Below are 25391 nucleotides of genomic sequence, written 5' to 3' on the forward strand. Positions count from 1 at the left end.
AATTCTTAAATGCATATTTTGCTTGAAAACAACCCACTGTCTGAAAATTACTGAACATGCCCTAAGAGTTTAAAGAAAATTTATTAGTTAACAGGACATTTTTAAAGAATTTTTTAAAAATCTTTATAAAACGAGTAATTTGATTAAACACACCCGCAGTCAGAAATGAACTGAACATACTCTATGATATATTATTGGAATTTGACAACTAATTTATGAAAACCTATAGAAACAGAAGTAAGATTAAAAATATAAAGTTAATATGAATTGAAAACTTAAATCAGTTAGATTAAACATACCCAGTGGCAACTCTGAACATACTCCCAAAACTAGAACTGAACTAGAACAGAACTAGAACTGAACTAGAACAGAACTAGAACTGAACTAGAACTGAACTAGAACTGAACTAGAACTGAACTAGAACTGAACTAGAACTGAACTAGAACTGAACTAGAACTGAACTAGAACTAGAACTGAACTAGAACTGAACTAGAACTGAACTAGAACTGAACTAGAACTAGAACTGAACTAGAACTGAACTAGAACTGAACTAGAACTGAACTAGAACTGAACTAGAACTGAACTAGAACTGAACTAGAACTAGAAGAACTAGAACTGAACTAGAACTGAACTAGAACTGAACTAGAACTGAACTAGAACTAGAACTGAACTAGAACTGAACAACTAGAACTGAACTAGAACTGAACTAGAACTGAACTAGAACTGAACTAGAACTGAAAGAACTGAACTAGAACTAGAACTGAACTAGAACTGAACTAGAACTGAACTAGAACTGAACTAGAACTGAACTAGAACTGAACTAGAACTGAACTGAACTAGAACTGAACTAGAACTGAACTAGAACTGAACTAGAACTGAACTAGAACTGAACCAGAACTGAACTAGAACTGAACTAGAACTGAACTAGAACTGAACTAGAACTGAACTAGAACTGAACTAGAACTGAACTAGAACTGAACTAGAACTGAACTAGAACTGAACTAGAACTGAACTAGAACTGAACTAGAACTGAACTAGAACTGAACTAGAACTGAACTAGAACTGAACTAGAACGAACTAGAACTAGAACTGAACTAGAACTGAACTAGAACTGAACTAGAACTGAACTAGAACTGAACTAGAACTGAACTAGAACTGAACTAGAACTGAACTAGAACTGAACTAGAACTGAACTAGAACTGAACTAGAACTGAACTAGAACTGAACTAGAACTGAACTAGAACTGAACTAGAACTGAACTAGAACTGAACTAGAACTGAACTAGAACTGAACTAGAACTGAACTAGAACTGAACTAGAACTGAACTAGAACTGAACTGAACTAGAACTGAACTTGAACTGAACTAGAACTGAACTAGAACTGAACTAGAACTGAACTAGAACTAAACTAGAACTGAACTAGAACTAAACTAGAACTGAACTAGAACTGAACTAGAACTGAACTAGAACTGAACTAGAACTGAACTAGAACCAAACTAGAACTGAATTAGAGCTGAAATAGAACTGAATTAGAACTGAAATAGAACTTAACTAGAACTGAACTTTAACTGAACTAGAACTGAATTAGAACTGGACTAGAACTGAACTAGAACTGGAACAGAACTGAACTAGAACTGAACTAGAACTGAATTAGAACTGAACTAGAATTGAACTAGAACTGAACTAGAACTGAACTAGAACTAAAGTAGAACTGAACTAGAAATGAAAAGAACAGAACACATTAACTAAACGCACCCACTATCAACACTGAACATACCTACGTAACATTTTTGACAACTCTCTGATAAGTGATATATAAAAGTTTATATTTTTGTAAAATCTTAAACCCAAACCAATGTAGTAAAACAAATTTATAAATATTGTTTCAATGAACTTTAAACTTAAACCAACTGTTCATAACTGACTTCCATATCTCTCATATGTAAACTTAAAATTAATTCAAAAGTCTATTTTGAACCTCTTCATAAATAAGAATGTGTATATTAAATGTTAATAACTGTTACTAAAGTATTTTTGCATGTATGAAATAATAATAAAAACAAGGTAATAAAAATTCAAACATAATTTTTATAAATTAACCAACATTACAATGATGAATATGAGGTTTAAGTTGGCAAAAAATTCAGTTTATTTTGAGCTTACACTGAAAAAAATTAAAAAGTTTAAATTTACGTACAAGCGAACTAGAACAGAACGTGAAATGAAATAAAACTGAAGTACAACTGTACTAGAAATGAACGAGAACTGAATTAGAACTGAACTAAAACTGAACTAGAACTAGAACTGAACTAGAACGGAACTAGAACAGAACTAGAACAGAACTAGAACAGATCAAGAACATAACTAGACAAAACTAGAACAGAACAGAACTAGAACAGAACTAGAACAGAACTAGAATAGAACTAGAACAGAAATAGAACAGAACTAGGACTGATACTAAAAATGAACCAGAACTGAACTAGAACTGAACTAGAACAGAACTAGAACTGAACTAGAACTGAACTAGAACTGACCTCGAACTGAACTAGAAACTGAACTAGAAACTGAATAACTGAACTAGGAAAACTGAAATAGAACTGAAATAGAACTGAGAAAACTAGCACTGAACTACAACAAACCTAGACACTAAACTAGAACTGAACTAGAACCTAGAACCTGAACTAGAACTGAAACTAGAATCTGAACTAGAACTTGAACTAGAACTGAACTAGAACTGAACTAGAACTGAACTAGAACTGAACTAGAACTGAACGTAAGAACTGAACTAGAACGTTAAATAGAACTGAAATAGAACTGAACTAGAATGAAATAAGAAATGAAGTAGTAGAACTGAACTAGAACTGAAATAGAACATGAAATAGAACTGAACTAGAACTGAAATAGAAATGAAGTAGAACTGAAATAGAACTGAATAGAACTGAACTAGAACTGAACTACAGCTGAATACAACTGAACTAGAACTGAACTAGAAAACAACTAGAACAGAACAGAACTAGAACAGAACTAGAACAGAAACAAGAACAGAAGTAGAACAGAAGTAGAACAGAACTAGAACAGAACTAGAACAGAACTAGAACAGAACTAGAACAGAACTAGAAACAGAACAAGAACAGAACTTGAACAGAACTAGAACAGAAGAAGAACAGAAGTAGAACAGAACTAGAACAGAACTAGAACAGAACTAGAACAGAACTAGAACAGAACTAGAACAGAACTACAACAGAACTACAACAGAACTACAACAGAACTACAAAGAACTAGAACAGAACTAGAACAGAACTAGAACAGAACTAGAACAGAACTAGAACAGAACTAGAACAGAACTAGAACAGAACTAGAACAGAACTAGAACAGAACCTAGAACAGAACTAGAACAGAACTAGAACTGGACTGAACTAAGAACTGAAACTAGAACAGAACTAAAACAGAATCTAGAACAGAACTAGAACAGAACTAGAACAGAACTAGAAACAGAAATAGAACAGAACTAGAACAGAAACAGAACGATGAACCTAGAACAGAACTAGAACAGAACTAGAACAGAACTAGAAGACTAGACAACTAGAACAGAAGTAGAACAGAACTAGAGCAGAACAGAAAACTAGAAACAGAACTAGAACAGAACTAGAACAGACTAGAACAGAACTAGAACAGAACTAGAACAGAACTAGAACAGAACTAGAAAACTATAACTGAGAACTTTAGCCGCTCCACAGTGACAGAGCAATGTTTCAAAGCACCAGGAATAGTAGGGAAGACTGGCTCGGGAAAAGAACAGCCATCGAACTGAACCTTCCAAAGTCATCGTGCTCAGTAGAGATCTTTGAGAATGTTACGTCTAAGGATGTTCGTCAAATAAAGAGATGTGGAAGTCATTGCGCCCGGCAGGTCACCTTTAAGTGGTAAACATCGATCGAAATGATCTCGATGGGGGGATTAGTAACAATTATTTGGAAGTAGGCTCTGTGATAAAATAGTATCAGTGGCATCTCTTTATTTCTTCTTTATATATTAAAAGATACGATTAACAGTAATTATTTCTGTAAGTATATACAATCTCATCATAGAGATGATGGCTCCCAAAAAAATATTATCTGTTTCATTTTTATTATCAACCTAAATAATACGATATTAAAAACAAGAAAGACAGGAAAAGAATATGTTTAAATAAAATTCACTACTGGAAAAAATATAAAAATTAAACATAAAATATTCAAGGATTGCGACGAAGGCAAAAATATCCCCCCCAAAAAAGTAAGGTTCACAAGGTTAAAGAAAAGTAAAGAAAACAGCAAACTGACACACATACACACTTATAGGGAATACGACCACCGACATGAGTTGAAGTAATTAAAATAACAACAATGTATATTGTGCATGAGTAAGACCGAAAAGTACATTTCCTTTTATGCATGTCCTTGTGCCAATCAAAAAAAAAAAAAAAAAAACAAACCACACTTAAATGTATAATAAGAAAACGAAGAAGTGAGTGGGAGAAAAAAAAAACTGGAAACGGAAGTTGAATAAACCTGATTTCAATTAAAAATTTAAATCAATTTTTATGTTACCGGTTTTATTATACAAAATTTACATAAAAGAAATACAACTGTTACTTAAACAATTGAATTAAATAATACACTAGCAGCCACTTACCTTTAAACGTTTATTCCTTACTGTAACACCATTTAATGACTTGATCGCATTTTGGGCATCAATTTCGGAAGCAAAATCAACAAAAGCATAACCAAAACTGTAGCCAGTCTGTTGCAATTTCATTTTACAGTTTATTGTTGTTATTATGTTGTATTCCCAAAAGGACACCCACCGCCAACACACCCACACAGATTGTTAAATTTAACGTGATGAGATAATAAAAACAATGGCGTTTGATTATACAAGTGAGTATGTTTGTGTGTGGAAAAATTGAAAAAGAAAGGTGGGAAATATAAGAATTAAAAAAATGTATATTTTAATATTTAAAGAATTTAAATAAGTTTCAACAGATATTACAGGTTGAACACAACAAATGCGGGACAGTTTAAATTTTTTATCTAGGCTGTAGAGTTTAGTCTATAGAGACCAACTACAAACTAAACAAAAGTCTAGACGATACTATAGTTCAGATAGACTAGAATGGAGATTAGATTATGGACCAGACTAAAGACCACACTATAGACTAGACTAGATTATAGACTAGACTAGACACTAGACTATTGACCAGACTACAGACTAGATACTGGACTATAGACTGGACTATAGACTGGACTATAGACTAGACTATAGACTATACTATAGACTAGACTATAGACTATACTATAGACTAGACTATAGACTATACTATAGACTAGACTATAGACTAGACTATAGACTTGACCATAGACTAGACTATAGGCTAGACTATAGACTAGACTGTAGACTAGACTATAGACTTGACTATAGACTAGACTAGAGACTAGACTATAGACTAGACTATAGACTAGACCATATACCTGACTATAGATTAGACTAAAGACTAGACTATAGAGTTAACGATAGACTAGACTATAGACTTTACTAAAGACTAGATTATAGACTAGACTATAGAATAGACTATACCCTAGAATATAGACTATAGTGCAGACTGTAAACTAGACTATATTCCAAACTGTAGACTAGACTATAGTCCAGACTATAGACCAGACTACAGTCCAGATTGTAGACCAGACTATAGTCCAGACTATAGTCCAGACTGTAGACTAGACTATAGTCCAGACTATAGACTAGACTATAGTCCAGAATATAGACTACACTATAGTCCAGACTATAGACTAGACTATAGTCCAGACTATAGTCCAGAATACAGACTAGACTATAAGTCAGAAAAAGATTAAAGTCCAAACTATAGACTTGACTATATTCCAGACTATACACTAGTCTATAGGTTATATATATAGACTATAGTATAGACTTGACTGTAGACTAGACTATAGACTAGACTGTAGACTAGACTATAGACTAGACTATAGACTAGACTATAGACTAGACTATAGACTAGACTATAGACTAGACTATAGACTAGACTATAGACTAGACTATAGACTAGACTATAGACTAGACTATAGACTAGACTATAGACTAGACTATAGACTAGACTATAGACTAGACTATAGACTAGACTATAGACTAGACTATAGACTAGACTATAGACTAGACTATAGACTAGACTATAGACTAGACTATAGACTAGACTATAGACTAGACTATAGACTAGACTATAGACTAGACTATAGACTAGACTATAGACTAGACTATAGACTAGACTATAGACTAGACTATAGACTAGACTATAGACTAGACTATAGACTAGACTATAGACTAGACTATAGACTAGACTATAGACTAGACTATAGACTAGACTATAGACTAGACTATAGACTAGACTATAGACTAGACTATAGACTAGACTATAGACTAGACTATAGACTAGACTAGACTATGGACTAGACTATAGGCTAGACTATAGACTAGACTATAGACTAGACTATAGACTAGACTCTAGACTAGACTATAGACTAGACTATAGACTAGACTTTAGACTAGACTATAGACTAGACTATAGACTAGACTATAGACTAGACTATAGACTAGACTATAGACTAGACTATAGACTAGACTATAGACTAGACTATAGACTAGACTATAGACTAGACTATAGACTAGACTATAGACTAGACTATAGACTAGACTATAGACTAGACTATAGACTAGACTATAGACTAGACTATAGACTAGACTATAGACTAGACTATAGACTAGACTATAGACTAGACTATAGACTAGACTATAGACTAGACTATAGACTAGACTAGACTAGACTAGACTAGACTATAGACTAGACTATAGACTAGACTATAGACTAGACTATAGACTAGACTATAGACTAGACTATAGACTAGACTATAGACTAGACTATAGACTAGACTATAGACTAGACTATAGACTAGACTATAGACTAGACTATAGACTAGACTATAGACTAGACTACTAGACTAGACTATAGACTAGACTATAGACTAGACTATAGACTAGACTATAGACTAGACTATAGACTAGACTATAGACTAGACTATAGACTAGACTATAGACTAGACTATAGACTAGACTATAGACTAGACTATAGACTAGACTATAGACTAGACTATAGACTAGACTATAGACTAGACTATAGACTAGACTATAGACTAGACTATAGACTAGACTATAGACTAGACTATAGACTAGACTATAGACTAGACTATAGACTAGACTATAGACTAGACTATAGACTAGACTATAGACTAGACTATAGACTAGACTATAGACTAGACTATAGACTAGACTATAGACTAGACTATAGACTAGACTATAGACTAGACTATAGACTAGACTATAGGACTAGACTATAGACTAGACTAGATAGACATAGACTATAGACTAGACTATAGACTAGACTATAGACTAGACTATAGACTAGACTATAGACTAGACTATAGACTAGACTATAGACTAGACTATAGACTAGACTATAGACTAGACTATAGACTAGACTATAGACTAGACTATAGACTAGACTATAGACTAGACTATAGACTAGACTATAGACTAGACTATAGACTAGACTATAGACCATGCTATAGACTAGACGATAGTCCAGTCTATAGTTTGTGCAGATTATAGACTAAATTCACACATACTACACTTTAGTCCAAACTTCACCGTAGTCCTGTTTTAATTTTCTGAACGATATCTTTTAATTTAAATTTTTTCACTGTTCACTTTTTGTTGTGCACCACCTGTTATTTAACTTAAATTTCACCTGCGCAAAGCTAGTGAGTGACTTTCAAAATGTACTGGTGAACTTTTAAGATAAATAATTTAGACAATATTTTTGACGATGACACTAATGTCTGTACTGAAATGTATGTGTCCTAGAATAATGTTGACAGCAGATATTTTAGAAAAAAAAGAGATAATAATGACAAGTAAATCTGAAAAGATTTAGTACAATATTAATCTAATTTAAAGGTTAAAAAGAACATAATTTTAAAGGATTTATAAATTTTTGAAGGAGAGGTGGATTAAAGTTGAATTTTGCCTATTCACTATTCTAAAACACATCATCTGAGTAAAAACTAAATTAATGAAAATTCTATATAGAAAAGAAAACCTTACCTTATAGTCTTTCATGATACGACAGGTATTGATAGGACCACACGTCCTAAATAATGCATACAGTTCACGATCTGTCATATCTTGAGGCAAATAATTCACAATTAGATTCGTACCATTACAGCCCTGTGTATCACCACAATCGCCGCCCCCGCTATTCACCGAATTTGTGCTAATCGCTGGTGCCATGTTGCACATTGAGCCCATGGCACTGCCACCACCTGAAAAATCATTATAACCACCGCCACGACCACCGCGATGATTCATTGCTGAGGGACCTGGATACGATGAGGTGAAATCTGTGTCCTGTGGTGAAAACGCATAACGTGACTGAAATATCAAGTCAAAGAATTTTGGAAACATTTATTTTGTAGATGGCGCTTTTGTCTATTTTACACTGTTGAGGTTTTTGAGGTTTTTATTTTTTATTTATTTGTTAATTAATCGTTGCATTATATTATATAGTTTTCATATTTCACAAACAAGTTTAAACAAAATATATTTTTTGTTGCAATTGCATACGATTTTAATTGTTTTGTTTTTTTACATTGCAAAATTTTTTGTAAACCGTTTTGAACAATTAAAGGAAAAAGTGGGGGATTAAAGTTGTAATATTTTCAAGAACTTTTGTAACAGTTTTGTATTTTTCAGTATTATTTATATATTTTTTTCTTTAGTTGGCAAATCAAAATTCAAATTACAACACACTTTACATTAACTATTTTACAGAACGAAAAAATAAGAATGGTTTCAATTGTAATTTATTTTAAAACGAAATTATAACAATCACAACAACAACAATTTGCAAGCTTTTTTTCTAAAGGTAAATGTGGTAAAAAATATATTTTTTATATATAAAAAGGTGGTTTTTCAAATGAAATTTTTAAAACAAAAGGATTTTTGAGATGAAAACATAAAAATATAAATTATGAATTTTAATTGTAAATACACCATTTCCTAAGACTAACCTATAGTCCAGACTGTAGCCTGAACTATTGTCTAGCCTATAGACTAAACTGTAGTCCAGACTATAGACTATAGTCTAGACGATAGCCTATAGTCCAGACTGTAGACTAAATTATGATGCAGACGATAGACTAAACTATAATCCAGACTATAGACTATAAAGTCCACACTATAGACTAAACTATAACCCAGACTATAAACTAAACTACAGTCCAGATTATAAACTAAACTATAGCCCAGATTATAGACTATATAGACCAAACTATAGTCCAGACTATAGACTAAACTGTAGTCCAGACTATACTCAAAAATATAGTCCAGACTATAGACTAAACTACAGTCCAGACTATAGTCTAAACTATAGTCCAGACTATAGACTAAACTAAAGTCCAGACTATGGACTAAATTACAGTTTAGACGATAGACTAAACTATAGTCCAGACTATAGACTAAACTATAGTCCAGACAATAGACTAAACTATAGTCCAGACTATAGACTAAACAGTAATCCAGATTAGATTCTAAACTACAGTCCAGACGATAGACTAAACTATAGTCCAGATTATAGAATAAACTATAGTCCAGATTATAGAATAAACTATAGTACAGACTACAGACTAAATTATAGTCCAGACTATAGCCCAAACTATACACTAAACTATAGTACAGACGATAGACTAACTTGTAGTCCAGATTATAGAATAACTATAGTCCAGAAGATAGACTAAACTACAGTGTAGTCCATTCTATACACTAAACTGTAGTCCACACTATGGACTAATCTAAGTTCAGATTATAGACTAAACTATAATCCAAACTATACACTAAACTATAGTCCAGACTAAAGACTAAACAATAGTCCGGACTATAGACTAAACTACAGTCCAGATTATAGACTATATAGATATATAGACTAAGCGATAGTCCAGACTATAGACTAAACTGTAGTATAGACTATAGACTAAACTATTGCCCAGACTATAGATTAAACTACAGTCCAGACTATAGACTAAACTATATTCCAGACTATAGACTAAACTATAGTTCAGACTATATACTAAACTATAGTCCAGACGATAGACTAAACTATAGACCAGACTCAAGACTTAACTATAGTCCAGACTATAGACCAAACTATAGTCCAGACGATAGATTACTCTATATTCCAGAACTGTAGCCCAGACTATAAACTAAACTATAGTCCAGACTATAGCCCAAACTATATTCCAGACGATAGACTACACTATAGCCCAGACTATAGACTTAACTATAGTCCAGGCTGTAGACCAAACTATAGTCCAGACGATAGACTACACTATATTCCAGACGATAAACTTTCCTATAGTCGAGACTATAGACTAAAGTATAGTCCAGACGATAGACTAAACTACAGCGCAGACTATAGACTAAACTATAGCCCAGACTATAGACTCAACTATAGTGCAGACGATGGACTAAACTATAGTCCAGACGATAGACTAAACTATAGTCCAAACTATAGACTAAACTATAGACTAAACAATAGTCCAAACTTTAGACTAAACTACTGTCATGGCTATGTATAGACTGACTATAGTTCAAACTAGAGACTAGACTATAGTCCAGACCATAAACAAGGCTATAGTCCGGATTATAGACAAGACTATAGAGGAAATGGTGTAATCCTTTTTTTTGTGTTATTTCCAAAGGTTAAATAAAACAATGAAAAAAAACTAATTAATGAATTAAATACGAAATGGTGCTTAACGCTAGAAAACTACAAAAACAAACTATAATTTTTAATAAATAATTTAATGGTTTATGATTTTGTTAAACTAATTTCTAAAAATAGTGAAAAAAAGCATTCCTCATACCACTAAGTTTAAACAAAAACTATATTGAAAGAAATATGTTTAAATTTAAATTTTTGGAAATTTTTAAAGCAGGATTTAATATTATTTTTTTTTTTTTTTCAACAAATTTATTGACTCAAACAAAAGGATAGGGCGCACTTTATTAAATAGCCAATTGTAGAAAATTTAATTAAATTTTTATAGATTTAATTGGTGTTTTTGTTGTTAATGTTTGTTTTTTTTTTCAATTAGAGTTTTGTGGTGGGTTTTTAAAAAATTGTTTTCATTAATTATTGTAGAAAATTTGAGGGAAATTAAATAACTAAATTATTGTTTTACATAAATAAAAAAACTAAATTTTATTTTAATAAACTAATTAAAAATTGTTTAAATATTAATAATATATTGTTGTAGCAGTATTTATGTATGAGTTAGTGGTATAAATATTTGGATTATATATACATAGGATGGTTAAGGTTTATATATAGATTTATGGGGATTTAATAACTAAATGGCTTTAAGCCTTAAAAGAAGTTGAGTTATAGTTTAGGAAAGCTTATTAACATTACTTTTATAGAATATATATATTCAAGGATATATCTAAAACTCACTAATTTATAAACATATAATTTTTTTTTTATTAAACTTATAAATTCTAAGACCAGCCCTATCGTTTCCGTGATAGTCACCGATCTACAAACTTATATTTTCTTTTAAATCAGTACAACAATACCCTTATTCTTAATTAACTATTCATTTTTGTTTGATCAAACAACTATTTGGTTTTTGAAACTAAACTAAAGTACTGATTAAAGACTAGATTATAGCCCAGACTAAAGATTATACTTTAGTCTGAACTAGAATATAGTAGAGACCTAAGTCTACACCATAGTTCAAACTATAGACTACACTATTGTACAGACTATAGTCCAGACTGTAGTCCAGCCTTAAAATTAGACTACATTCCAGACTAAAGACTAGACTATAGTCCAGACTATATAGACTAAACTATATACTAGACTAGACTATAGTCCAGACTATAGACTAGACTATAGTCCAGACTATAGACTAGACTATAGTCCAGATTATAGACTAGACTATAGTCCAGACTATAGACTAGACTATAGTCCAGACTATAGACTAGACTATAGTCCAGACTATAGACAAGACTATAGTCCAGACTATAGACTAGACTATAGTCCAGACTATAATCCAGACTATAGACTAGACTAGACTATAGTCCAGACTATAGACTAGACTAGACTATAGTCCAGACTATAGAGTAGACTATAGTCCAGACTATAGACTAGACTATAGTTCAGACTATAGACTAGACTATAGTCCAGACTATAGACTAGACTATAGTCCAGACTATAGACTAGACTATAGTCCAGACTATAGACTAGACTATTGTCCAGACTAAAGATTAGACTACAGTCCAAACGAGGCAATAGCCAAGACTTAAGACTAAACTACAGTCTAGACTTAAGACTAAAATACCATCCAGACTAAAGACTAAATTATAGCCCAGACTATATATTAGACTATTGTCCAGACTAAAGACTAGACTATAAGCCAGACCTGAGACTAGACTACAGTCCAGACTATAGACTATTGCCCAGACTAAAGACTAGACTATAACCCAGACTATAGACTAGACTATAGCACAGACTATAGACTATTGCCCAGACTAAAGACTAGACTATAACCCAGACTATAGACTAGACTATAGCACAGACTATAGACTAGACTATTGTCCAGACTAAAGACTAGACTATAACCCAGACTTAAGACTAAACTACAATTCAGAATAAGACTAGACTATACTCCAGACTAAAGACTAGACTGTAGTCTAGACTACAGTATAGACTATAGTCCAAACTAAAGACTAGACTATAGATTAAACTATAGTCCAGACTATTGCCCAGACTATCGTCCAGACTAAAGATTAGACTATAGCCCGGACTTAGGACTAGACTACAGTTCAAACTATAGACCAAAATAAGAACCTGATCTTTAGTCCAGACTAAAGATTAGGCTATAGGCTAAGTCGAAAAAATAGTCTAGAAGAATTAAATAAACATAATATCAACAGAACTAAAGTGTTTCAGAAACTTTTCCAAATGATCCTGTGAACCAGTCATAATTTAAAAAGAATATTTAAATGTATATACTTTGACTCAAAGTCACAAAAAACTTGTAGAACTGTTAGATAAATGGTAAATATCTATAGAACTAAAGCGTTTCAGAAAATGTTGAAAATGGTCCTTCGAACCAGACTTCTTCTAAAAAGAATATTTAAATCAAAAATGCTTCTATTCTCTAGAACAAAACACTAGAAAGATTAGATAAATGATTATAACAAGAATATTAAAACATATCAGAATGTTTTCTAAATGGTCCTTCGAACTAGACTAAATTTAAGATTGACAACACGTGGCCATGTGAACCATCAGTCTAAAGTAAAAGTTCTCAAAAACAGTAAGGGAAACCATAATTTATTTTATATTTCCAGAGTATTAAAGCTTTTTGTAACTTAAAAAAGTAGTCCTATAAACCAGACTTAATTTAAGAAGAACATTACATAGCGTAGAATACGTAGCAAGACTCCATAAGAGAGTCTTGATAATATCAAACTTACTAAAACGTATACTTTTCGAAATGGTCCTTCAAACCAGACTTAATTTAAAGAGTCATAAGAACTAGCAATATAGTTAAAAAAAGACTCTAGAACAGTTAAGAAAACTATATTTTTAAAAATTTTCGAGTCCTGCGAACCAACCAGGACCATAATAATCTCAGTTCGAAATAACATTTTCTATTTTTTTGGCAGAATTTAAAAACTCTATTCCCTTTTAAGGCCTCAAACTTAGCACACCATCTTCCTGCTAGATATTGGCAAAACATGTACTAGTTTTGAGTACAATTGTATCTAATTTAAATGTGTCAAATGTTTTTTCAGGATATGAAAACATATTTTAATAGTTAGATGACAGATAGAAAATTATGATTGATGTTGGAATGATATTATTAAATTAAATTGTATTTTCAAATGTTTGTTGTCATTTTGTTTAATCTTCCAAAAAGGTAATTATGGTCCTTCGAACCTTAAAGTTATTAAAATTGTTTCTTTAAGTAAAAGGAAATAACATCTGAAATTCCTATTCCTAAGAATTTCTAAAAGAGGTAAAGTCTATAATATTTCGCACTTTCCATTTAATAGTGCAATTATGGATGGTCCTTCGAACCGTAAAATCTCTTAAAATACTATATTTTCTTTAATTTGCTACTTATCTTATTACATAAGAAAAATTTCTCTCAAATTCTAAATTTTTCTCTATTGCATCAAAATTTATCTACTTTTTCAATTCTTCTAACATTACATACCCTCCTGTCAAATGTCATTAATTTTGTGAAAATATATGTATAAGAAAAGCAAAGTCAAATCTAAAGTTCTTTTAATATCTTAAAAAGTTCAAAAAACACACCGTCTTGTTGTTGGAAACTTATAAGTTTTCATTACAACAAAATTGTTGATTTCTCTGACTAAAAACTAAAAATCCTAAATGAAAACTTTTACTCTAAAAGAAACTTAAGAAACCGAAGTTAGAAGAATGAAAATAAAAAATTGCTGCAATCTAGTTTATGGCATGATTGTAACACCTCTTATGTCCTTTTGGATTATGTGGTTGTCACACACACACACAGCCATACAACGATTACAACTTTAACTAAGCCAGAGAAAAACTGTTGCATGTTTCAGGGGAATTTGAAAAAAAAAGAGATTAGGGTGATGGTTAAAATGGAAATATTTGAGGTTAAGACACTTTTACTTAGGTGAATAATTGAGAAAATGATAAGTACTACAAACTACAAATAATAAGAGAAATTTAATTTAATTTAAAAGAAAAAGTAGCAATATATCAAATATTTAGTTAATATTCCGAACAAGGAACTAATGGTTCTTCGAACCCGGAGCAATTGACTTAAAACTACATAATAATATTTCCAAAATTTTCAGTTAAAGTCACTACTGAATATACTGAAAAGAATAGACTATAGTCCAGACTACGGACAAGACTATAGTCTAGACTATGAGCTAGACTATAGTCCAGACTATAGACAAAAATATAGTCCAAAGTATAGATAAGACTATAGAACAGACTATAGACAAGACTATAGTCCAGGCTATAGACAAGACTATAGCCCAGACTATAGACTATAATTCAGACTATACACTAGACTATAGTCCAGACCAGACTAGACTATAATCCAGACAATAGACTAGAATACAGTCGAGACTATAGTCCAGACTATTGACTAGACTATAATCCAGACAGTAGACTAGGCTATAGTCCATACTATGGACTAGACTATAGTCTTGACTAGACTATAGTCCAGACTATAGACTAAACTATAGTCTTGACTATAGACTAGACTATAGCCCAGACTATAGACTAGATTATAGTGAAGACTATAGACAAGACTTTAGTCTAGACTATAGACTAGGCTATAGTCCAGACTATAGACTAGACTATAGTCCAGATTATACACTAGACAATAGTCCAGACTATACACTAGACTATAGTCTAGTGTATAGTCTGGCTATAGTCCAGACTATTGACTAGACTATAGTCCAGACAATAGACTAGACTATAGACTAAACTATAGTCCAGACTATAGACTAGACTATAGTCCATACTATGGACTAGACTATGGACTTGGCTATAGTCCAGACAATAGACAAGACTATATTGTTGACTATAGATAAGATTATAGTCCAGACTATAGGGCAGACTATAGTCCAGACTATAGACAAGACTATAGTCCAGACTATAGACTAACCTCCAGTCCAGACTATAGACTAGGCTCCAGTCCGGACTATAGACAAGACTATAGTCCAAACTAGGCTGTAGTCCAGATGGAAGACAAGAATATAGTCCAGACTCTAAACTAGACTATAGTCCAACCTATTGACAAGATTATAGCTCAGACTATAGTCCAGTATATAGTCCAGACTGTAGACTAGTCTATAGACTAGACCAGACTATAGTTCAGATTATATAATAGAATATAGTCCAGACTATAGTTCAGACTATAGACTAGACTACATACTAGATGATAATTCAGACTATATACTAGACTATAGTCTATACTATAGACTATATAGTCCAGAATATAGTCTATACTATAGACTATACTATAGAATACACTATAGTCCAGACTATAGACTAGACTATAGTCCAGACTATAGACTAGACTATAGACCAGACTATAGACTAGACTAAAGTCCAGACTATAGACTAGACTACATACTAGATTATAATCCAGACTATAGACTAGACTATAGTCTATACTATAGACTACACTATAGTCCAGACTATAGACTACATTAAAATCCATACTATAGCCTTGACTATAGACCAGACTAGACTATAATCCAGACTATAGACTATATAATCCAGAATATAGACTAGACTTTAGAATAGACTATAGTCCAGGCTAAAAACTAGACTATAGTCCAGACTATAGAACAAATTCAAGTTCAGACTACAGTACAGGCTTTAGTCTTTAGGTTCCTACTTCGTAGAGAAAATCATAGACCAGACTACATATACATATATAGTCTTTTGTCCGGACTAGGTTATATTTCATACTATAGACAAAACATAGTTCTTACAAGTTATAGTCTATACTATAGGCAGGACTATAGTCCACACTATATTCCAGATTAAGTATAAGACTATAATACAGACTATAGTCCAAATTATATGTTAGAATTTAGACGAATTTAGGTTAAAAAAATAGAGAATGTTAAAGTTTAATTTGATTAGATTTCTTAAAAAAAAAATGGTCCTTCGAACCCACATTTTACATTAAAAACTTCATATTTAATAATTGTCGAAACTAATGATACCACGATCTTATATAAAATAATACTAAGATTTTAGCTTAATTGTCCTGTTTAAAAACTCTTATCCCGTTTACTAATAAATAGCCCTTATTATATATTTCCTCCTTAAAAAAAATGTCTCATCATTTGTAAGAAACTTTTTTCTTATTAATAATGAGACTTTTCCAACAACTTCTTTGCTCATTCAAATAAGTATAAATCTTAAGTTTAAAACCAAAATGATATTTTTCTTTACACGCCATAAAATAAACTTCCAAACTCCACCTTTGCTTTCAACAATATATACATATGAAAAGATCCTTTAAAGAAAGAACCTTATCTAAGAAAAAAACTGCCACAAAGTTTTATTTTACTTTACTACAAATACTAGTAGAGGAAAAAATAGGAAAAACTTTCTAACAAGAAACAACAAAAAATGTTGTGTATTATATTGTCACCTTTGTACGGAGACTGTCATTAGGATCAAAGGTGAAAAGTATCACTATTGCCTGCCTTGCCTGCCTGACTGCTTGCCTCTAATGTTAATGTACTTGGGTTTCAAAATGAAGAAGACAACAACAAAAAAATGTATCAACTACTTTCAAGGATTATTTTGCTGTCGAAACTTTAGATTTTAAACTATAATACATACAATAACAACAACCACCACACAGTTTAGGTTTGCAAGAACAATATACTCAGGAAGTTATAGCCAAGAGTAAGAAAATAGCAAAATTGGAGAGAATATTAGAATTGTCGACTAAAGATGCATCTTTAGAGAAAACGAACTTTTAAAATTCTAGGATATTTTATTGAAATTTCTATAAATTTTTTCAAAATTTTAAATTATATTTAGAAGTTTTTTAAGTGCTGTGCTATTTAGTTGTTCTTAACTGTAAATCCATGCATTAGCAACAAGAATATTTTCTACATTACTATAATTATTACACACATACGCACTCTAACTCTCACATTTAAAAAGTCTGTTGCTTTTCACGGGAATAGGGTTTTTTGCAGCAAAAACTATCGGCATAGATTTCACGAAGTTAGATCAAAAGTTCAACACCTATAGCTTTTATATAAATACTTAATAAATTTGCTATAAAGAAATTAATCTCGGGAACTTCTCGATACAAATAGATATTTATAAAACTTATCCGATCATTTTAAAAAAAAAATTCGCGAAAATTCTGTAATTAATTAAATTTTTGAAGAAAATTCTTTACTCTAGATAAAGAAAATTCTTAATAAATTCGCTGTATAGAAAATATCCTTGAGAAATTCTTGATAAAATGAATATATGTAAAACATTCCCGTTGAGTTCCCTTAAATTCGCGATAATTCTCTATATAAATAAAATTCGCGATAAATTCTAAAAAATTAATTTTCTAGAAATTGAATATTCTTGACACATCTTAGATAAAATTGATATTTGAATATTCGCGATAAATTCTAAAAGATTCATTTTCTGAAAATTCTCACTAATTGAAATATAGAAAATATTTAAATATAGAATAATATAGAAAATATTCTTGAGAAATTCTTGATAAAATGAATATTTGTAAAAAATTCCCGTTGAGTTCCCTTAAATTCGCGATAATTCTCTATATAAATAAAATTCGCGATAAATTCTAAAAAATAAATTTTCTAGAAATTGAACATTCTTGACATATCTTAGATAAAATTGATATTTGAAAATTCGCCATAATTATATATTTAAAGAATATTCGCGATAAATTCTAAAAGATTCATTTTCTGAAAATTCTCACTAATTGAAATATAGAAAATATTTAAATATAGAATAATATAGAAAATATTCTTGAGAAATTCTTGATAAAATTACGAATTTCCCTTAAGTTCTTTTAAATTCGCGATAATTCTCTATTTAAAGAAAATTCTCAATAAATTCTAAACGATAAATTTTATAGAAATTGAAAATTCTTGAGACATTTTAGGTAAAATTGATATTTGAAAATACGCTATAATTCAATATTTAAAGAACATTCGCGATAAATTCTAAAAGATTAATTTTCTGAAAATCCTCGCTAATTGAAATATAGAAAATATTTAAATATAGAATAAAATAGAAAATATTCTTGAGAAATTCTTGATAAAATGAATATTTGTAAAACATTTCCCTTAAGTTCTCATAAATTCGCGATAATTCTCTATTTAAATAAAATTCTTAATACATTCGCTATATAGAAAATAGTCGTAAGAAATTATACATAATGTGGATTTTTATAAAATATTTCCGTTAAGTTTTCTTAAATTCGCGATAATTCCATGTTCAAAGAATATTCGCGATAAATACTAAAAGGCAAATTTTCTAGAAATAGAAAATTCTTGAGAAATATTAGATAAAATTTATATTTGAAAATTCACCATATCTCTCTATTTAAAGAAAATTCGCGACATATTATAAAAGATTAATTTCCTAAACATTGAAAATTCTCGCTAAAGTCTCGATAAAAATTGATATTTATAAAACATTTTTGTAATGACTATTAAAATTCGCGAAAATTCTCTATTAAGGAAAATTTTTATGAATCTCGCTGTATAGAAAATATTTATGAAAAAAATTCTTTATTAAAATAAAATCTCTATATATAAAAAAATCGCGATAAATTCTCACAATTTAAAAAAATTCGCAATTAAGTTTTTACGTATTCTCTTTTAATTTCAAAAAATACTTCTTTGATGATGATAAATTGTAATAAGTACGTCGTTTAGAGAATATTATCGAGAATATGAAGAAAAATGGGAAATTTTAAGAACATTCGCGAACATTTTTATATTTAAAAGAAAATTAAATTATTAAATTATTTTTAAAATTATTATTAAAAGTCTAGTTGAAAAAATGTTAATTAAATCTTTATTAGAGTGAAATTCTATATTTATAAAAAAATCGCGATAAATTCTCAAATTTGAGAAAATTCGCGATAATTTTTTTTATGAATTTAAAAAAAAAAATGTTACTTTTTCAATAAATTCTTGTTTTTGTCTTTTATACATGATGAACATTTCTGCTAGGTACTTCGTTTAGAGAATATTCTCGAGAATATCAAGAAAAATGGGATAAATTATCAAATTTGAGAAAATTCGCGATAAAATTTTTTATGAATTTAATACAAATTTTCGTTTATTTTCAATAAATTCCTGTTTTTGTCTTTTATACATGATGAACATTTCTACTAGGTACGTTTCGCTTAGAGAATATCAAGAAAAATAAGAATAAAATTCTATATTTATAAAAAATCGCGATAAATTCTCAAATTTGGACAAATTCGCGATAAAGTTTTTTATGAATTTAAAAAAAATTTCGTTTATTTTCAATAAATTCTTGTTTTTAAATTTTACACACGAAGAAATTTCAAACAAATTCTTCGTTTAGAGAATATTCTCAAAAAACTCTCAATAAATTGAATATTTAAATAAAATTCGTGAAAGTCCTGCTGATAAAGTAAGGTTTATATTTAGGAGAATTCTTGATTAAAACTTTGTCCGTAAAAATTGTGGATAAAATATCTATATTACGAAAATTCTTAAAAAATTTATAGAAAATTCGTGGAATATTCTAGAATTTAAAAAGGTTTGGAAACAGAAAACCCTACTTAAGATTTTTCTTCAAATTTTCCCTCTCACTTTTTGCCAATTGTTTGTTCGAATCTATGATTTTCGCCATTTTTATAGTTGGTGGAAATGAACATTGACAAGTGGTGTGTGTGTGAGTGAGTAGTGAATGAAGTGAAGCGGAATGTAACATGTTGCTTTTTATCGCTATTTTGAGGTTGTTGTTCTGTTTCAAAATTGTAAACAGTTGAAATTAAACTTTAAGTCTAATGTAAATAAATAGTTTAGAGAACAAACACGATTTTCTCCTACACATCCTGCGCTTTCCTATAGCAGGCTTAATTAATGCCAAATTATTACCATTTTTATGGCAACAACAACAAATTTCTCTACTAACTCCACTCTTAATGAAGATTAGTTGAAAACTTATAACTTTCACAGTAGGGAAAAAGTCATGTAAACTTTTACAATAACTTTGTTAAAAAATGCTAATGATTTTTTAATTGTTAAGTGATGTTTAAAAAATTTTTTTCTTTTAAAAAATTTATACAATATTTGTCAAAATAGCAGAAAAACAAACACACATTAACATAAATAAATGTGACCTTTTTTATTTGCAAAATTAAACTTTTTTTCTGTTTAACATGGCAAAAACTTTATAGAATTAAAGGAATTGTAAGCGAGAGAGAGAAAAAACTGGCAAAAACTTTTTTCACAAGTAAAAGAGCTTATCTGATCAAAATAAGGAAAACTTTTTTTGTTTGAATAATAGAAAAAAAAAAAACTGGTTACAAATAAATTAAATTTAAACTGTAGGGTGAAGGTAAAAGTAGAATGATAAAGAGAAATTTATTGAAAACAAATTTTAAACAAATATTTCAATAAGCAAATATCTGTTTATGTTAAAAACATGATACTGGGAACCTTACAATTTCTTATTTTAAATATTAATTAAACTCTCGATAAATTCTATATTTAAAAAAAAATCGCGATAAATTTAATATGAAAAGAATATTCGTGAATATTCTCGAAATAGTATTTTAAGAAATTAAAGCTCGCGCTTTACTTTACTTACATGAAATTCTCGATAAATTATAAATATTGAAAAGATTCGTGATAAATTCTTTACGAATTCAATTTAAACTCTCAAAAAACCCGCGTAAAATTCAATGTTTAAAAGAAATTCGTAAACATTCGCTCAAATTCTTGACAATTCAAAGAACTTTCAACAAATTCTATTTAAATTCGCGATAAGTTCTATATTAAAAAAAATTCGCGATAAATTTTATAAGAAAAGAATATTCGTGAATATTCTCGAAATAGTATTTTGTGAAAGTAAAGTTCTCGCTAGAACTACCTACATGAAATTCTCGTTAAATTATAAATATTGAAAAGATTTGTTATAATTTCTTTATAAATAAATATTTAAAGAAAATAAAAAAACATTCGAGATAAATTCTCAAAATTTATAAAACTCTTTACAGATCCTTAACGTAAAGAATTGTTTCGCTGAAAGTCGTCAAGTTTTGTTCTTTTAAGGAATTACCTTTAAACTCTCGAAAAAAAACGGCTTTAAATTCAATGTTTAAAAGAAATTCGTGAATATTCTTATGAATATATTCGCTTCAATTCTTAATAATTCTAAGAATTTTTAACAAATTCCCTTTAAATTCACGATAAGTTGTACATTTAAAAAAATTAGAGTTTAATTCAATATTCAAAGAATATTTGTGAATATTCTCAAAATAGCATTCTGTGAAAGTAAAGCTCTCGCTAGAATTACTTGCATGAAATTTTCGGTAAATTCTAAATATTGAAATGATTCGTGATAAATTTTTTATTTAAAGAAAATTTTTATTAAATTCAATGATATATTCTCTGTTTAAAGAAACTTTAACTATATAAAAAAAAATTTGATTTATATTTGTATAAAACTATTCACAGACTCTTAATGAAATTTTTCGCTCAAATTCTTGATAATTCTAAGCACCCATTAAAGTCTCGATAAACTCTATATTTAAAAAAAATTCGCGATAAATCCAATATTTAAAGAAAATTTTGTGAATATTCTCGAAAAGACTTACATTACCATCACGTTCTTGCTTAAATTATTTATTTAGAATTCTCTATAAATGCCTAATTTTAAAAATATTAGTAATAAACTCTCTCTTTAAATTCTTAAAAAATTCGGGAATATTCTCAAAAATATTACTTAGTAAAAGCAAATTTTTTGCTTAAATTATTAATTCAGAATTCTATATAAATTCTCAAATTAAAAAAAATCTTGATAAATTCTCTATTTAGAGAAATCTTTGGATAAATTCAACATTTAAATGACATTCGTGAATATTCTCGAAAAATTATATTTAATCAAGCAAAGCTGTCGCTTAAATTGTTTATATGAAAATTTCAGTACATTACAAATATTAAAGATTCGTGATAGATTCTCTATTTTAAGAAAATTCTCAATAAATTCAATATTAAAAAAAATTCGTGAATATTCTTGAAAAATTACTTGTTCAAAGCAAAGATCTCGTTCAAAGATCTTTTTACTTTGAATAAGAGCTCACGACAGGAGCGTTAACGATCATTTTAATAACAAATTTTATTATTATTTCTTCTAAATATTAGTAATGATAAAGTATTTAATCTAATAAACTATAAGATTTTTATATTAAACATACGATATTTTGATATATGTATATATTTCTAAAAATATCTATTTTATAATAATTATTTCACTAATACATACATACATAAAATTACAATAAATATTTATTAACTAACTATAATTTATAAACTAATTTTTAATAATCTACGAATAAAAACAGCGAGTGACAATAAAAGTACTAATAAGATCAGATATTATAATAACGAGATATTGTTAAAGAGCTCATGATTTAGCGAAAACGCAAATAATCCATTTTAGGCCAATTGAACAGAACGAGATCAGAATAGAACTAGTACAGAACTAGAACAGATCTAGAACAGAACTAGAACAGAACTAGAACAGAACTAGAACAGAACTAGAAAAGAACTAGAACAGAACTAGAACAGAACTAGAACAGAACTAGAACAGAACTAGAACAGAACTAGAACAGAACTAGAACAGAACTAGAACAGAACTAGAACAGAACTAGAACAGAACTAGAACAGAACTAGAACAGAACTAGAACAGAACTAGAACAGAACTAGAACAGAACTAGAACAGAACTAGAACAAACTAGAACAACTAGAACAACTAGAACAGAACTAGAACAGTACTAGAACAGAACTAGAACAGAACTAGAACAGAACTAGAACAGAACTAGAACAGAACTAGAACAAGAACAGAACAGAACTAGAACAGAACTAGAACAGAACTAGAACAGAACTAGAACAGAACTAGAACAGAACTAGAACAGAACTAGAACAGAACTAGAACAGAACTAGAACAGAACTAGAACAGAACTAGAACAGAACTAGAACAGAACTAGAACAGAACTAGAACAGAACTAGAACAGAACTAGAACAGAACTAGAACAGAACTAGAACAGAACTAGAAAAGAACTAGAACAGAACTAGAACAGAACTAGAACAGAACTAGAACAGAACTAGAACAGAACTAGAACAGAACTAGAAAAGAACTAGAATGGAAATGGAATAGAACTAGAATGGACTTGCAAAAACATAATATTCCTTCCGCATTGTCACTCACTGTTGGTCTAAAAATTTCTAAATAAAAATGTCTAAAATATTTAAAAAAATACTTGTTTATTTTCTAAAAGAAGGTACGTGTTAGTAAGTGTTGTAAAGTGGTTTATTAAAGTATTAAGTGTGTGAAAAAAAGCTTAAAGAGAGAAAAAAGTTTTGAAAAATAACGAACAGAAAACAAATGATTTTTTTGTTTAAAATGTTGTTATATATTTTTTTTGAAATAAAAAAACAAGTGTAATTGTTGTTGTGTAAAAGTAATAGAAAATTTAAATGAAATAAAATGTTTTTATAAACACAAACACAATAAGAGCGGCAAGGATTTAACGTCACGCGAAACGGTTTTTGTTTGAATAGCGGCGAAAATATTTAAACCAATGTCATCGAAATTAAAAGACTGATTTTGATAAAGTTTTATATTTCAAGAAAGGAACTGTTAGAGAGTTTAAGTTTCAAATTAAGATCTCCTAGACCTACAAGAGGCTACAGGATACAGGAATCCTAAGTAGGAAATTTTGGTTTCAGATGAAAAGTTTAATAAATTTTTTAAGAAAATTAATTAGTTTTCGTCGTTAGTTTTTCTTCTGTCACTTTAAAGCAGTATAAGCTGACAAATTTACTTTTTACTTTGTAGCTTAGAAAACGCGCCGCTGCCTCTGTCGCTGCCGCTCTCATTGTGTTTATACGAAAAAAAAGGTTTTTTGTTTAAAAGTTAGTTAAATATAGTTGTGTGTGTTGTTTTTGTTTTTAAAGTGTTTTTAGTTTTACAATTATTTTAATGTACAATTTATACTGGGAAATAGTAGTATGTTTTTTAAAGTGTTTTCTGGTTCCATTAATATGTTTGTAGGGTTACAAAAGCGTGTGCCCCATATATTTTTTATATAATTTTTTTTAATTATTTTTTAATTTTTTGTTATTATGTTTGTTTTTTAGAAAAAAATTCAATTTATTAAAAAAAAGTTGATTTTTAAGTCATCAAATCATCAAAAATGCCAAAAACAAATTTTAAATGCATTCAAAAAACTTTGAACTTGAAATTTCAGTAAAAGAATAATAATAAAATAATAAATTTAAAATATTATAATTAATAGGAAAAACTGTTTGGGTTTTTGTATAAAATATAAAAATTAAAAATTTTAAAGTAACAAATTTGTCAAAAATATAACAAGCAAACATACCATGCCGGAAGGTAGAGAATGACTCATACGCCACATACGTTCGCCG

The 25391-nt window shown here is 29.6% G+C and overlaps 1 protein-coding gene across 1 annotated transcript; it reads right to left on the reverse strand.

Annotated features, from left to right (window-relative positions):
- Window positions 1–4673: 4673 nt before the first annotated feature.
- On the reverse strand, window positions 4674–25391 carry LOC119613946 (sex-lethal homolog; the record flags this gene model as incomplete). The annotated part of the gene is made up of 3 exons (XM_037970019.1): window positions 25346–25391; window positions 8211–8537; window positions 4674–4781 (listed from the first exon to the last, which is right to left on the reverse strand). Coding segments are annotated over exons 1-3 (471 nt in total), but the record flags the coding sequence as incomplete, so codon positions are not given.

The sequence above is a fragment of the Lucilia sericata genome, unplaced genomic scaffold (genome assembly GCF_015586225.1).
Source record: "Lucilia sericata isolate MDLA Ls3-8-SP2 unplaced genomic scaffold, ASM1558622v1 Contig002450F_arrow, whole genome shotgun sequence".
Classification (NCBI taxonomy): Eukaryota; Metazoa; Arthropoda; class Insecta; order Diptera; family Calliphoridae; genus Lucilia; species Lucilia sericata.